Source organism: Anomalospiza imberbis, chromosome 5 (assembly GCF_031753505.1).
Source record: "Anomalospiza imberbis isolate Cuckoo-Finch-1a 21T00152 chromosome 5, ASM3175350v1, whole genome shotgun sequence".
In the NCBI taxonomy this organism is placed as follows: domain Eukaryota; kingdom Metazoa; phylum Chordata; class Aves; order Passeriformes; family Viduidae; genus Anomalospiza; species Anomalospiza imberbis.
The window spans coordinates 31,972,491-31,989,388 of NC_089685.1; the positions used below are offsets into that span (position 1 = coordinate 31,972,491).

The 16,898-nt window shown below is 39.8% G+C and overlaps 1 protein-coding gene across 9 annotated transcripts in view; it reads left to right on the plus strand.

Annotated features, from left to right (window-relative positions):
• MON2 (MON2 homolog, regulator of endosome-to-Golgi trafficking) overlaps window positions 1–15,656 on the plus strand; it is a 95,330-nt gene extending 79,674 nt beyond the window's left edge. For 4 of the 9 annotated variants that reach the window (XM_068190096.1, XM_068190086.1, XM_068190087.1 and 1 more), the window contains one exon: window positions 8,189–8,260. In XM_068190096.1, coding sequence (XP_068046197.1) covers window positions 8,189–8,245 — 57 coding nt within the window. In that variant the 3' untranslated portion in view covers window positions 8,246–8,260. Of the gene's footprint in view, window positions 1–8,188; window positions 8,261–14,442 lie in introns of those variants that run through there. The other 5 variants (XR_010999080.1, XM_068190090.1, XM_068190093.1 and 2 more) reach the window with 5 other exon arrangements.
• The last annotated feature ends 1,242 nt before the right edge of the window (window positions 15,657–16,898 follow it).

The following is a 16,898-nucleotide window of genomic DNA, read 5'->3' on the forward strand; positions in this document are numbered from 1 at the left end:
CAGGATGCACACACGCGTTGTCACAGTCCAGATTTATCTTGTGCTGCTCTGTATGACATAATCCTATCTGATTTACGCAGTGATTTCAGTCACACTGAAATTTGGCAGCCTAGAGATACAGTGTGGTGGTGAAATAGTAATCATTTTAAGCTAGGCTCATTGCTGGTGCCATCAGTGTCATGGTGGCTTTTCATCTTGCAAAACCTGCATATGGACCCAAGAAATGCTTGTGTCATCAAGGATGCAGTAGGTTACTCTTGTATAATCTCAGGTAGGTTTGGCTAGAATGCCTAGAGGAAGGTAGGTCTGAACTGGTATCAAATGAGACCTAGCAGTGATATACACATTAAGTTTATAGGTGTGCCAGTCTTCCAGCTAAGATGCCATTATTTTCCAGGTCCCTCACGTTTCTTTCCTCTGTTGTGACTGACTTTTCTACTACTCCCCAGCCTCATGAATGTGTTTGTTCTTTCCAGCACCTGAAAGATTGCTTTCTCATCATGTTAGTCCCTGATATCATACATGATCTGTTATGCATCCTGTGCCCAGCTGCTGCCTTTGCTATATTAGTTCATGTTATAGGCTAGAGTAGAAAAGAAAATAGGGAAGGGTGGCTGAGGAAGCAAGTGCTTAAGTTTACCAATCTTTTTTTAACAGTCAAAAAGTAAAAATGGTCTAATAACACAAGTGCAGGCCTTAAAGTAGACAGTAGTGATATGCTAATCAAAGCACAAAATTATCTGTGCCAAGTCTAGTGGGAGCAGAGGTGCTTAAATATTTATACAATAAGTTCTCCCCTTCCTTTCCCAATCTTGCACTATCTATGGCCTTGCTGTTGTAGCAGCATGATGGTCGAGTTCATAGGGTATCTCATGGCTCCTGACAACCTCCAGCAGTCACTACATGAGCTGCAGCTAGCTGAAGCTGAATATGGAGGTAGAGGTGCTGTGTGAGCAGTTCAGGTGCCATTAAGACCTTTGGTGTCAGAAAGCCTTAATGCAGGTGGCTCAGCTGGTCATGATGATCATGTGTAATGCTGCCCAGATGGCTATGGTCAGCTCATGCCAGGGATGGACTTGGCATTTGCCCAGAAAATCCTTTATGGTAATTCTGAGGTCTTTGTGGTACCCCCCACAGCCTCCTATTGACTGGAGTGGCAGGAAGGGTGGCAGGCAGCTGTGGAGCAGCACGACCCATCGTCAACACCCAGCAGAGACTAAACCACTGGAACTGAGCTGTGCACAGGGCTGCTTCCCAAGGCCTGTCTACTCTGGCACTCTTAGTCTGGCACAGCTTACTCAAGGCTAAAATTCACAGTTCTGTATATGTATGCCAGTATTGTTCATTCCAGTTACCAATGCTCAGGAAGGAAAAATAGCATCCATAATGACAGCTGCAGATGATGGAGTGATTGATGGGACAGTACACATGGAGCATTTACTGTTACAAAGCAATCAAAATTGTTTCTTTAGTCACAGTCCAACATATTTAACACTGTCAACCATAAAGTACCATATACACTAGCAAAAAAAAGTAGGCTACATCTGCAGGATGTGTTGTATAGAGACCTAAAAGTAGTTTCAGGTAACAGATGGCACCTCTTGGTCTGTTATATAAAATTATTTGTAAACGTCAGGAAAAAGATAAAAATAGAATTAATTCAGTAAAAAATTCCTGCAGGTTTCAAGAACATATTGAGATTATATCTGATGTATAATAGGAGTGTTTGACAGGAAAATTATTGCCGTGGACCCAATGTTTTGAAATTAAGCCTAAATGGTAGAAGAGGAGGGCTTCCCCTCTCTTCATCTTCTTTGGAATTCATTGATTGGGTAAAAAGATGTGGAGCTTTTACCTTCAAAGTCAACACCAGTGTGGGTCACCACACTTCAGGGTTCAATCATGATACATGAAACCCCAAAGTTCTCAAACAAAGCCAAGGTAGCAAGGACTGAGGTGATTCTACCATCTTTACTGACTGAGCTATCCCAGCCATTATTCAAAAGATCAAACACTTCACTCCTTTTGCCCCTTTGTGCATTTGTTTCTCTCTCTTTCTTTTCTGGTCTTCTGATTTTTTCCTTTATGCTAATAAAGTTTCATTTAATTAGCCAAAAACTTCATTCTGCAACCTTGGACGAGGTACAAAGCAGTGTCTGATGTTACAATAGTTTTTGTAGAGCTTTAAGTGACTGAAAGATGACACCTTTTCATTAATAGTGGCCGGTATGGGAGAGCCTTGTAAGACCAAACGGCACTTTCTTACTTGTTTAGTATTCAGGTTTTTTTCTTCCCCCTCTCTTGTTGTGTTTATACATCCCTTTTGGCTTCATGCTGTGAATCTCTAAGCTATTTCAATTTGGTTTCCCATCCCTAAAAATACCACGAACACTATTACAAACATTTTGGTTTGTCAACACTGTGAAAACAGGAGTGTTATTTCTGTTCTATATTTTGTATATCTAACATAATGGGAAAGGGATACAACTGAAGATTTAGGTTACCCTTCAAATACTTTAACTGGGTAGGACTAGTACTGCCTCCCCCACATTCTTTATAAAGTGCTTGCGTATTTCTGGTATGGTTGTCTGCAATGGAAGTAAGCCAGATGAAAGTGCTGAGTGCATAACTTTGACATTTCATACAGTGCAAGGCAGCATCGTGTTAACTCCTTTGCACTGATTTTGGCACTATACAAGGATCAAGGTAGTCACCACCGGGACTATATCTCATTAAGCAAAGATTTAGGAAAGGGGCTGGCATAGTCCTCTTGAAGTAGACTTACATAACACAGTGTCACTGTACAGAAAGAAAGCTATTAAGCTGAACAAAGTGATCTTCCCGGTATGCAACACTTGATTATTTTATATTGATAAACCGATCATCTTAATTCAGAAAGAAATGGGTCTATTGGAGAGAATTCAAAAAATTAAGTGTTTGGAGAAAACTGTCAAGATACATGCAATACATGTAGTCAGCAGATCAAATAACAGGATGGAAGGTAATATAGCACTTATATATACCAAAGACTGTGGGTAGCTTTTAATAATATATAGAGTAACAGAAGATGCAGCTATATTTTATGCCATTAATTTCTACAGTTTGAGTTGTAGGAGTGATTAAAACTTTGAACAATTGACGGGTAAAAGTGGTGGAATTGAAGCATGCTATAGCTCTTAACAACTGTGTCTTTAATCAACACTCACTGACCCATGTTTGATGTTTGACATTTAAGAAAGTTATATGGCTGTTGAATGGAGCAAGTGACAACAGTGGGTCTGCTAGGCCAAAACATTACCTGGGACTGTCTGCAGTATCAGACTCCATGGCTACTTAATGGATAAGCTTCTGCAATGATTTCAAAGTCTGATCTTTAAAACAGTTAGCTCCTTCTACCCAGCAGTCTGGGTCCAGGACTTCTCTTTTTTAGAAGATGGTATCCTGCCATCCTTACTGTACTTAAGTCCAAAGGAGACAATGACTATGGTAATGGTTCTTCTCTTCTTCCTGTAGTATAAAAATCTGCAGAATGCCTATGGCTATTAATTGAATATTTAAAGTCAGTGATTTCCTTTCTCTTTTCCTCCTGGGGGGGTTGAACCTGGGTGGGAGGTTATATGTGGAGTGTGAACAGACTCAGGAAGTGTTATGGTGTCACCTGAAAGGAAAAGGGCTAATCAGAAAATCTCCACAAATCACAGTCTGCATTGCAGATTTGACTGTAGGAAGAAACTTCTTGTTGTTGATTTTGTTAGTTTGGTTGGTTGGTTTTGTTGTTATTTGGGATTTGTTGGTTGTTTGTTTTCTGGGGGGTCTTTAGCAATCAGTGGCAAATACCTAGTAAATACTTGCTGGTGTTACAGTTTTAAAATGCTGCTTATAAATCAACAATTTCTATGTTATGAGATAAAGCTTGTCAGTAGTACTGTGTTGGCAAGCAGGTTACAATCATTTTAGTGTCTTGATGTGGCTGTAACAGAATGCTTCCTTTGCTTTCACTGAAGCTTCTCTTCCTTTCCTATCATCATTGACTCTGGTTGTGAATAGACATTGCTTCTCTTGGGGTGCTTATTCAAGTACAGCTGCAAAATACCCTCCTCAAAAAAACTCAAGTTCTCTGCTTCAGGAATGTTAGTTTTCTCAAACACTTCCCTTTTCTTTGGTCTCATCTTAATTCAAGCAGGTTTTGTTTTCCATATTATTAAATATGGATCTTCATTCAGTAGTGGATCTTCTACTTATGTCTTTTTTGGCTATAGAAGGCAACTGGGGAATTGATGGATCCACTGCTGGTATGGTCAGTGTTCCTTTGAAGTAATACAGGTCCTATGCTCTATTTATGGAAGCATCTGAGCAGTTGTTGCAGCAAGAAACTATCACTTAACATGGCCCATTAGATCAATCTACATTATGGTCTGCTTTTCAATTTTAAAAAATCAGAAAAGCTGCGATAAAAGCTAATTTCCTTAGATTCCTCCTTCTTTTATACAGGAATGATACATTTAATTTTAAGTGTCTGTGTTTGTGCCAACAGATTTTTCTTTTAAGCTAGTACTGAGAAATTGCTCTTCCTCTCCAAGGACACTACTATGTGTTCTGCTACAGGATAGCCAGCTAAACCTAATCTTAGCCTTTTTTAACACTTGAAAGGAGCCGTTTACAGAATTTTTCAGGAAACATAGATTGAGATTTTTTCAGCTGCCCAAAGTGAACTTGGGAAAGCAGCGAGAGAACAGGGACTCAAACACAGTGCTACAGAGATGGGTCTGGTGGTTTGGAAGTAGTCTGAAGCTATGCCAAAAATAACTAACCTTTTCTGTGAAATCTGGATGTACTTATATGAGGAGTCTGCAGCCACCTGCGGTGGTATTGTCACCTAAACCACAGACTGGCACATTCGCTGCATTGTTAGGCGGTATTCCGAAACCTGATATTGAACCTGACCCAGAACATATCCTGTTTGTAGTTCAGGTGTGTTGCTGTGTAATACAACTTATTCAGCTGCCTTTGTAATTCTAGTGAGAGCCTGCAAAGCTCAGCTTGTCTTAAAAGCAACAGAAAAAAGGTGCAGGAGCAAACAATCTTCTCTATCTCACTGTCATGCTGAGGTTATCAGAAATGCCTGTTTGTGGTATCTACAAAAGAAGGAACTGCTTGAAAAGCAACACATGTATTTATATTTTCTCCCTCACTCACCTCCCTTTTTTTCTCTACTCTAACCTGAATTTGGCAAGCTGCAGGATGGATTATTGTATTTATGTCAATACTTGAAAATGATGGAAAGAAACTGGAGTTCTTACACTCTTTGGCTTGATAGTGACTGCTGCTTCACATAAGAACATGCTTTTTTATCAAAAAGTATGTAAATAAGCAAGTCCTTAAGAGCTGCACAAATTTAAGGTGAAAGTATGATCACTTTCTCCAGCAATAATTGCACTTCTTTATTGAGTTTCCATTTTGTCTGTTTTTTTCTTTTTGCATTTAAAAATAAACTTCCATTCTCCCTCAAGTGATTTAGCAGTTTGCAAAAAGGACATATCTTTATATACACGTGGAAAATAATTTTCTTAAAATTAATGCATCTATTGAGGCACTTTTTCACACCTTTGCCTGACAGACCTTATTTTCCTTTTTTTAAAAATTATTTTGACCATTCCCATGTGACCATTTTCATTAGCTTTTTCCCAAAAATACACTAGAGAGAATCCTAGGCCTGTGATTGAAATCAAACCAGTTTCAAACATAAACTAATGACCTCATTTGTCTTGCATAAAATTTATGGGGTTTATTTTTGTTGGAACAGTATATAACCTTACCATGTAATGAACATAAAATGTATTTGCTGATTCAATGTTCTTATAATTTAACTCTTTCCTCCTTTTCTGAATTTGTTTACTTCTTCCTATCAGAAGACTTCACATCCTCATGATGTTTTGTTTGTTTATGGTGACTTCTTTTGTTAAGATAAGCCCATGCAGTGCTACAGGCTGGGGCCAGAGTGGCTGGAAAGCTGCTCAGTGGACAAGGACCTTGGGGTGTTAGTCAACAGCACCTGAACATGAACCAGCATGTGCCCAGGTGGCCAAAAAGGCCAATGGCATTTGGACTTGTATCAGCAATAGTGAGGCCAGCAGCACCAGGGCAGGGATTGTCCCTCTGTACTTGGCACAGGTGAGGCCACGCCTCCAATGCTGTGTCCAGTTCTGGGCCCCCCACGACAAGAAGGACATTGAGGGGCTGGAGTGTGTCCAGAGAAGGGCAATGGAGCTGGTGAAGGGGCTGGAGCACAAGTCCTGTGAGGAGCAGCTGAGGGGGCTGGGGTTTAGCCTGGAGAAAAGGAGGCTCAGGGGTGACCTTATCACTCTCTACAATTGCCTGACAGGAGCCAGGTGGGATCGGCCTCTTCTCACAGGCAACAAGTGACAGGAAGAGAGGACAGAGCCTCAAGCTGTGCCAGGGGAGGTTCAAGTTGGACTTTGGGAAAGATTTCTTCATGGAAAGGGTTGTTAAGCATTGGAACAGACTGCCCAGGGAAGTGACTGAGTCACCATACCTGGTAGTGTTCAAGAAATGGCTGTACATGGCACGTAGCACTACGGTTTAATTGACAGGGTGGTGATCTGTCAGAGGTTGGACTTGATAATGTTATAGGTCTCTTCCAACCTAGATAATTCTGTGATTTTTTATCAACATGGTAATGAGTCTATAGCGACTGGACTTTTACTCTTTTATGTTTCAAATAATGCTGGTAAAAATCTCATTTTCCCTACACCAACCCCCAGTTGTTAATGACTACATAGAGAAGTGTGTTGTAGGAATGGGTTCTAAAAGAATCCCCATGTCTCTTGAAACAGAAGGATAAGATAAATCCATAACCACATGCTTCTTTGTTGTTCTTTCTTATTCAAAAGCTTGTTCTGCTTTATAATGTAATATCACTTGCTTTTTTTACCAATTGCTTTGCTATGGCTGAACACTTTTAACCTGACTTTTTAAGAAAATAAGGTTTATGTGATTTTGCTAATATCTTCTAGTCTTTCCTTATGAACCTTGAATTCCTTGGCTTATTTCATTCAGTTTTGACCAATGGGAAGAAAAACTAGAAATGTTAACTTTCTGAAAGAATTATGCCTTTATCTGAACAACTTTGTAAGGAAGAGAGCCTGCTAGTGGAGGCTGTAAGAGCTCAGTCTCATCAGTTACATTAACATCCACATGAGGAAATCATCATATAGGCCCAACTCCAGAGTAAATGGCAGCGTAAGAAAACCACGGGAAACTCTAGAACTTTGCTAAACTAGTGGCATACACACATGAATCATTCTTGGTCCCAGTTTTAAAGGACTACTGATCATCCCCAGCTAAGTATCTACAGAAAGTATGCTAAAAACTAGCACAGGGTTTCTCAGCAGAGGCGCGTGATCAACATATATTCAAACAGTCTCTTTTAAAAATGAAAATTCTGATGTTGGGAGAAAAGAGAATGTATTGAGTACAAGACTGTTTCATGGTAGTTCTTTTATGAAATGCAATTTTTAAGAATATAGGGTAATTACTTTGAAGTTACAACTTTGCGAATTTTATTCTTCTGAGTAATTTCTTGAGAGGCTGCTTGTCTACCTGTGCCCATCAGTGCAGATGACAGAAGGTGACACGACACCAGCCAAAAGAAATTACTATGAATGCAATGATGGGAGCAATAGTAACAGTGCAGATGAAACGTGTTTCCACTAAAGGCTGAAATTTAAATTAAATAACTCTGACTGTATTTACCATCGATGATAATGAGCAATTTAGTTCCTTTCCATGGGAAGGCAGCTGAAAGCAGGAAATACAGTATTCAGCATTTTTCTGTTAGACAAATACATCCCATTTCCTTATTCTCATCTACAAGACTGTTTTTATGCATAACTCACACATATAATCTCCAGCCAGTTGTGTACTGCAGTGTCATGCATTTGCACACAAGCTACTGATGATTTATATTCTCTCTAACAAAACTCCTGGTGACCCCTCCTCTCATAGGACTATGGATGGCAGCAAAGTTGCCAGTGTGGGAACAAAATGGAGCTTTACAAAGGACTTTCCTTATGGTCATGGAGCTTTAAAATTCTACTTGGAGGCTTTCTCTTACCTCTGCATTTACAAGCAATATGCTGTACTAATAATTAGCAGCTTTTTTTTGAAGACAAAATCAGGATGGAAGTTTCTGGGCCTGATCCTTTCTCCAGGAGATCTCAAGTAATGTTAAAACTTCTGCAAAGATAAACAAACAACCCCCTACGCCACCACCATCCTAATTCAGTTCCATGAACTTCTTTCCAGCAATTTTCTTAGCATGGAAGCAAATACGAGCACAGTGTTCACTTCAGCTGCCCGAGTTAGCTCTAGTCCTTCGTATGCAGAGCAGCGTAACCCCAGCCTGCTGTGCCAGGCAGATTTGTTTTGGGTTTCTGTGGCTCCTCTGCTGCCAGTGCTCTGCCTGCTGTGGTGGTGGCTGGTGTCCCACAGTGGCATTTGCCTGTGCCTGTGCCCCTGCAGCATTGGGTTACTCACACCAGGCTCGTGTGCCCACAGTGGAGGGTGTCACCGAGCGCGCATGCCGCTTCCTCGCTCCAAATGCTTCCTTGTTCCTGTGGTCCTCCACACGTCACTGCATGCAGTGCAGTGCTTTTAGCTCATGATTTTAATTCTCATGTCTAGGTTATGCATTTCTGTGGACAGAATACTTAGCTGTAAGATGTGAGGGAGGATTGCAGAGAGGTGCCCCTGAAACCTGTTTATGCTGTGCACTCCTTAGGCAAAGCCAGGCTTTTCCTGGTCATGCCGCATAATCCGAGCCCAGCAAACCACCAAGCAGTGTCCTTTCTTAACCTGTGGGTACTTGCAACACCAGCTTTTGTTGTGTTTGGTATGCAACTATTTAAGAGTGGCTTTAATCACAGCCTTGGGCAGTCAGTGATTTCCTTCTAGTGTTTTCCAAGAGAAGTCTGCTTCTGGTCTTCGTTGCTGGGATCATAAGCAGGAGTGGGAGTGGGTTGATCCAGAGCTGGGGAGGTCAAGTAGCATCAAAGGAAGGGAATGTCTCTTTCCGTGTCTTAATGATAAACACATTGGCACTTGAGCACATTTGTCTGCAGATCTCTCTTGCAGTAATTAAAGACACCTTTTCAAGAAAACAGTTCTTAAAAGTTAAAAAAAAAATGAAGGAGGACAATGTGTAAAGGAGCACCTTGTAGGGCTCATCAGTTATTAGCATTTTTTAAAAGGTTCTGTCCTCTCACATTATCTGTCTCTTGTTAAGCAGAAATATTTTTGTGAATGTGGTAACTGAGATTTTTTTCCTTAACCAAAAAAACCCAAGAACCTAAGTGAATCTGTGTATTCTAGATTCTGGTCCTGTACTGCTAGTGCTTCAGCAGTAAACAAGTTACATCATAGTTTAGATCCTGAGATGCCAATTAAGCTTTCTTTAAGAATATTAAACAAGAGAAATCTGAGATGAACAGTACTCCAGGATATCATGTGGACTATAGCCCCTAAAAGAGAATGTCTTTTAGGTTGTTGTTTTTGTGATGAAAAATAATTGTGCTTTTAAACTAACCTGTAACATTCATTTACATCTGTGTGCCATTGTGTCAAGGGTTAGAATAAATCCATGGTAAATTAAGGGATAGGGAAAAAAAAAAAAAGACAAACCATTTGTTAAGAAGCAGTCATTTCTTCCAAAGTGTTTGTGACATCTGTGCTGTTGAGGATGGTTATTTTTAATTTTCCAGAAGCAAATTTGAACCCATCCAGAATGGGATTTAAGTGGGAAGAAATACACAGCATTATTTTGGGATGAACAAAGATGCAGGTCAGTACTCTGAAGGTTTATTTTATCTTTTAGGAGACTTTTGTCATGGGTAAAAACAGTTTGAGGAAACATTTTAGTGTGCTACTCGTTGGTTATTTTTTTCCCTGTAGATTTGAATTTAAACAAAGTAATACTGCACATAATTTATACAATTCTCTGTAAGTATCTATAGTGTGCTATAGGGAACAACACAAGATTGATGACAACACAAGAAGATGTGAAGAAGATGCTCAGGCTGGCATAAAACTTTCTGTATTCTTCAAACATGGGCTTCAGCTTTGTTTTATTTGTATGGGGTTTGAGGGTTGGTTGTATGGGTACCGTTGGTGCCTCAAATCTTTTAGTGAGATTTATAGCTGTTTGTGCATGTATTCTTGATCTCTTGACAATGTGTATAAGATTTTTGTGGAAGCTTTACATACATCCGAATTTATTCTATTGTCCTAGTTTTTTCACTTCTTAAAATTACTGTTATTATTTTGTATTTTGAAGGTCTGAAATACTGTTTTCTGTTTTTTCCCCTATTGTATGGAGATTAAGTGGACTGTCTTAGTTTCAGGTCAGATAGCATGTCACCGGGACAGCAAAATGACTGTAAGCATTCATCCCCCATGCATGAAATCCCAACCTGCAGCATTTCTGTCTCTCACCTTGAAAAGACAATTACTCAGATCTTTGTAGATGGGCTTTAAAGCTGGGCATAATCCAGTGGTGAATGAAATGCAGAGCCATATAAATCAGTGACATTTAACCCCACCACACGTCAGTCCAGGTGGTAAGAGAAATTGGTAAGAACTGTTTCTAGCCCATTTTCCTGGTTAGCACTCCTAATCACACACCTCCTGTGTGATTTCTGTGCAGGCACACACACTTATGCAAACACACTTTATTCTGTATTCAAATTTTCTAGTTCAGGTAAACTTTTAAAGCACCTGAATTTCATTTCACGCTCCTCTTAAAAACAGTTGTTATTTCTGGAGAGAAGAGAGTAGTCACCTTTCCCTTTGCCTTTCATCCTTTCTCTTATTTGTATGAAGAAATTCTATCACTCAGTTGTGACATTTCAGTAATGGATGCTACACCCATTTTAACCGAAAGCATATTCTTCTGAAATAAAACTTAGATATATTTACTTGTCAACAGATATGCTCTATAACTTCCATAAAGAGGACTGAATGATAAAAACAGTAAAAGATGCAAAGTGTTTAGGTGTTTCTGAAATCTATCCTTAAAAAGAGCAAGAGCCAGCAATCCCTTGTGCCAACCTTTTTTATCTCTTGCAAAGCTATTTCTCATTTACTGTTATGCTTAGCAATTCCATTTCACAGTGTGCTTTAGATTCCCAACAACAGAAAAAAATTACTTAAGAAAAAACAACTTGCAAATCCAAGACCAGGCGTCTGTTTCTGCACAGTTCTAAACGAAGCCTTACCATTTCTTAACTAATGAGAATCTTTTCCATGTGGAATAAATCCTTAGTTCTTAGCAGCATTAGTAATGCTTAAAAAAAAAAAAAATCTTTAAAATGGTTCAGTTGCCAACTGCCTTTGACTGTCTCAATAAGAAATTGAAACAGAACTTCTGCTCTAAATTAATAAGGCAATCACAGCCACACAAAGCCCAGAATGACCAATCATTCTTCTGGTGTCCTCGCTATCTTTACTGAGGTCAGATAAATCACTTTTGAGCTGTTAAATCGATGATCATAAATTAGAGCTATGTTTTTACAGCACCTTGTGGGAAATTCTCATGGTTAAATTAATCTAACAGCTGCAGCAATGAGCACCTCCCATAAGATCATGTCAAAAGTTCTCCCCCCATACACAACCTTTTTTAAAAAGGGGGAAAAGGACTGAATTATTTGTTTTTACCTAGCACACAAAATGGAATCCCTCCGTCTATCCCTGCTAATTCGTGTTTCAATTGTACCCAGCTGTTTAAATTGCACTGTGCAGAGATTGCCTTGATCCCCAGGTGCTGGTACTCCATCTGTGCTGTTCTGAGAGACTATTTACAGCCGAGGTTAGGCCAGTGATTGCTGGGATGGAAAACTCATTTCTCAGCCTGGCTTTTATTTACACTCTTATTAAAGATCCTTTCACTCATGTTGGAATGGCAGCTAGTGGCTGCAGTAAGCGCTTGGCATCAAGCCAAGCAGCGAAATTACCATGTCGATGAAAGATAGCCTGCTTCCATTTTAACCTTTCACTGTTCCCCCTTTCCATCTATATTTGCATGAAGAAGAATGATTACTGAAAGAGATAGAGGGACAAAGGAATGAGAGAATCCTTGTCAACTAAGCTTTTCAAGGGATAAACCAATGATTTGTGACCAATTTTGAAAAATCTTTACTGCTTAATCATTTCCTACTCCTTTCCCTTAGTTTCTATTAGATTTTATTTTCACATGAAGCAACAGAGCTGCTCATGCTCTGCTCACATCCTTCCCCCACTGCTACCCCTGTGAACATGACCCTGGGTATGTCTGCAATGTTGAGGTTTCTACTTCAGCCCCAATGCAGGTCACACAGAGCCACAGCAACACCCTCAAAGCATTTTTCTCCTACAAATATGCCTCCTGGAAATGAATCACCTCCTTGGGAGCAAGCAGCTCACTGCACACAGCATGTTATGTTACTGGGGGGAGGGCAAGGGGAGAGTGTCTGGGGGAGGCTGGCAGGCAATCATCACGCTATGGCCCTAGATGCATTTTAAGAAAAAAACCAATAACTATTTCTCCAGAAACCTCAGCACATTTGTTTTTAAGAGCAACACCGGATTGGTGAAGAGCAACACAGTCCACTTCAGCTGTTGCAAGACAACAAGTAATATTGTTAAGTGGCAACTATAGCCCAGTACAACAAGGAGGAGACCCCCAAAACCTCAAGTCTCTCTACCAAGCTCTATTTGTGAGGCAGCCCATGACCTGAAGTGCAGAAGATGTACTAGTTCTTGACTGCAGGTAAAATCATGCTTTTCTCTCTTTGGCTGTTTCCAAAGCAGAAAGAGAGATGAGTTGTTTTATTTTCCATTTTCCTGAGTGGAGGAGCAGTGACTCTACTGAGAGGTTTACAAGCATTGGTGTTCATGCTCTAGAGCCTTGATTTGGGTGGTGTGCAAATAGAAGCATTAATTTCCTAGCTTAACACAAAGGAAAAGGAAGAGGAAGAGGAAAAGGAAAAGGAAAAGGGAAAGGGAAAAGGAAAAAAAAAAAAAAAGAAAGGAGCCTATATCCTCAGGGATTTATCCCTTTACTTAGGTGTTCAAGTCATCTGTTGTTTAGCCATTGCTTAACCTTGCAAATCCTCACGAGGTGTAGGCTCAACTCATCACCAGGAGCCTGCTGGTATTGTCAGGGGCAGGTGCTTCACTGGCCCAAGTTGTGTGACAGCCACAGTCTGCTGCATTCCCAGTAGGTATGGAGAGATGCAGCTTTTCAGTACAAGGTAGCTGTGGAATCCTCCAAAGAACGAGCAAATTCAAGTTGTTCCCAGTTCAATTTTCAAAACTCAGTTTTGTCTCCAATGAGTATGAGGAGATGCCTGGAGAAATGGGTGTCTTAATGCTGCTTAAAGTTAGTTAATTTTTCCTATATGTACATATATATGTGTGTGTATGTGTGTGTATGTGTATAACTACATATATACAATTATATATGTTCAGTTTTTATGTTCTACAAAAGCTTATTTATTAGAACTCTGTCTGTGCCAAATAGCTAACCTCAGGACTCCAGGTTTGTTGGGTGTTTTTTCCCCATTTTCTAATTGACTGAGTACCCAAGTCCCTAGCTACCAGCTTTCCTAATGAAGCCAGCACCAGGAAAACCTTGCAGGAGCAGTAGCAGAAAAGAATGACTGGGAAATTTTATATAACAATAACTATTTTTCTTTTTTCTTTCCTTCTCTCTCTCTTTTTTTTGGCACTAAACAAACATTCCCTAAAACACCCTTCTTAAAAAAATGTAACCACAGTAGGATTTACCATCTCAGCATTGTGTTTTATATTTTTCCCATTCACAGAATACTTATATGTCTGGACATGAAACTGAGATTGAAAGTTGTGTTTTGATTCTTGTCTGGTTCATTTAAACTGCTTCTATGCTGGTGCTCAAGCAGAGAAGGAGTAAGAATGATGTTCCAGATCTTTTAACATATTCTAAATTCCCAGATGTAAAATTCAATTGCATGAGTGCTGGCAAAAACAAGGTCTAAGAGGGGGAGCAAAGACCAGAAAAGTGAATTTATTTTTTTAATTGGGAGTATAGTGAACACAATCCTGAGAAAATGCAGCATAAGAATTTTGTATTATGAGCTTGTTCGTGGAGTACCTTGATCTCAGCTAGATGAGATGCAATTGACATTTGGCAGACAAAGCTCTAGGGAAATCTGGCGGATGTTAAGAAATAAGACATTTGGTGCAATTAGCTGTGGTACCAACGCAGGAATGAAAGTAAACAGGCACAACATGGGGACAAGAGGATTTTTCAGAATTAAGGCCTAAACAGCTCATGGCTGCAGAAATCCCCTCCTCTTTGTACATTCCTTGGCAATTCCCTCTTTAAATAACTGGTTTGTCTGCTTCTAGATCCCGGATAACTGCAACTAGGTTTGGCTTCTCCCTGTCTCCTCTTGCCCATCCCAGTATGTGCTGTGATGCTGCACTGTACCCTGAAACAGCTGCCTCAGCCCACATCTGCCACAAAGGGCTGCAGGATTAAAAATTAAACTAATACACATTTAAGAGATCTGGATGGGTAGGGTCAGTCTAAACTCTGAACAGACTGAAATGACTGCAGGGCTGTCAGCTGCTTTTACATCCTTGAGCTTTATTGAATATTATACTGGGCAGAGAAATGGTCCCTATTTAGGAACAATTTATGCCATTTCATAACGTGACTGCCTAGTCATTTGTCTTCCACAGTAACTCTCATGGGAAAGCAGGATCTTTCCTTGTGGTTTTACTCATAGATGTCTTGCAGAATTTCCATATTCTTAAGTCTTACCCTTTTAAAGCAAAAATAACAAAATTTCAGGTTTCTTTGCTTATTCCTCTGAAAGTTGTAGCAATTACAGAAACACACAATGACTATCATATGAGAAGCTAAATGTTCTAACTGAGTTTGTGTGACAACCTTTGAATTTTCCAGACAGCTCTTAATTTGCCAAGGAAGAGTAGTTTTCCTGGAGAATAACTGAGCCAAAGAACTGGGGTAACAATTGTCCAAAAAGCTGAGCCTTCTAAAACCAACTTAAAGACCATTAAAGTTTCCCCTTTCAAACTGGAGAATTAAAATATTACAGGCATGTAAGTTTTAATTTAGAGGTAATGAGCAATGTTAGAATAATGGAGAAACCATTTCCCCTTCTATGAGTCTTCCCTTTAGGTGCCAGCATTCCTGCATTTGTGGTGATGCTCTCACTGTCAGCACCTGCAGGAAGCAAGTGGTGGGAGGAGGTGGACGGCCAGGGACTCAGTGGCTCATCTCAAACAGCAGTCAACTACTCCAAAATGTTTTAAATGTGAGAGGGACACAGTAAGCAGAGGAAAGGAAAGAAAAATACCACCCCATAGCATAAACAAACCTGGAAGATGCTGTGTTTGAGTCCAGTCTGTTGGGAAAGTCCTTGAATTACCACAGACAAGCAGAACACCCTACCAACAGGTTTGTAAATCCAGGGATGACTAAGAAGCTCATGAAAAACACCAGACCATTACTGCTGCTTGTGTGCCATCTTGGCAGAGGAACACTATGAGGGATTGATTTCTGTTGCTTAGGGAATAAATGCTTGTGGTCAAGATTAGGGATTCTTTGACTCTTTAGAGGCTGAGAAATTATGCACTAAAACACATAAGAAAATAATGTAATTCGAATATTGGATGGCCTCAAATTAATGAAGGCTCAGAGATCTTATCTATCTATACATCTAAATAATCAAGTCTTAAATTATTTCTTCTGCTGCAGCTACCTCCCTCTCCCCTTAACATTTTGTGACAGTGTTGTGTACTATTGCTACAGCTTCAAATTTATGATTAATTATTCTCAAATTATTAAGAGTCTCCAAAATAATGTGTCTTTATCTACCTGTAGACACATTTTGTCTACCTTCATCAAACTCTTTTGTAACAATCTCACCCTCAAAGCACCATTTCCCCTGAAATTATTTTAACATCCCCAAAAAGTTATGGCATCCTTTGTTTTACAAAGTGGAGGATTTTTTTAAAAAAACCTTCATTCTTCCTCCTAACAAGAACAGGATGTGAAAAAACCTTGATTGATATAAACCTTCCTGGAAAGCATGAGAGAAACTCTGGAATCGGTAAAAGCCACTGTATAAAAGCATAAAGAAGTCAACTTTCTGTGAAAGTACATTGCTCTAACAGGATACATTAAGAAGAGAAAATTTCAGGCCTTGGTTTTACAGAAACTGTACAAAATACATTAAATTACTGGGATCGTTCCCTTATGTCACTTCAGTTAACTAGGCACATTCAGTAGGATACAAGAATGGATTATTTGGCAAAGCACTGACTTACTGCCTACAGGAATTTCAGAAACTGATGTCCAAATTTTAAGAGTTGTATGAATCACCTAAAAAAAATTAAAATAAGAAACCTTACTTGATCTACAAGCTTACAGAATTTATGGCATAGGAAACGCAAAAGGATGATGTAGAATAAGGTCCTTTAGATCAGTTGGTGTGCAAGAGCTCCCTGTCACTGCATGCTATCAGCACTTACTGTCAGCTGACACCAGCAAGCCAGGCAAAGCTGTGCCGAAGTTTTATTTGCACAGCAAATTTAAACTTGACACTGAGGTCGGACTGCAGTAATAAACTATAGGACTTCAGGGAAGAGCAGTGAAGCAAGAGTGAAAGTAAGTAACACATTGCCTCTCTCTGCACTCTCCATTGGGCTAAGTGGATACAAGGGGCACCTGCAGCACTTTAAAAACCACAGTAGCACTAGAACAGATGTTTTCAGTGCTCTTCTACTAAGCATGAGGTGAAATAGGAAGCAGGAGAACCACTTGTGCTACAATG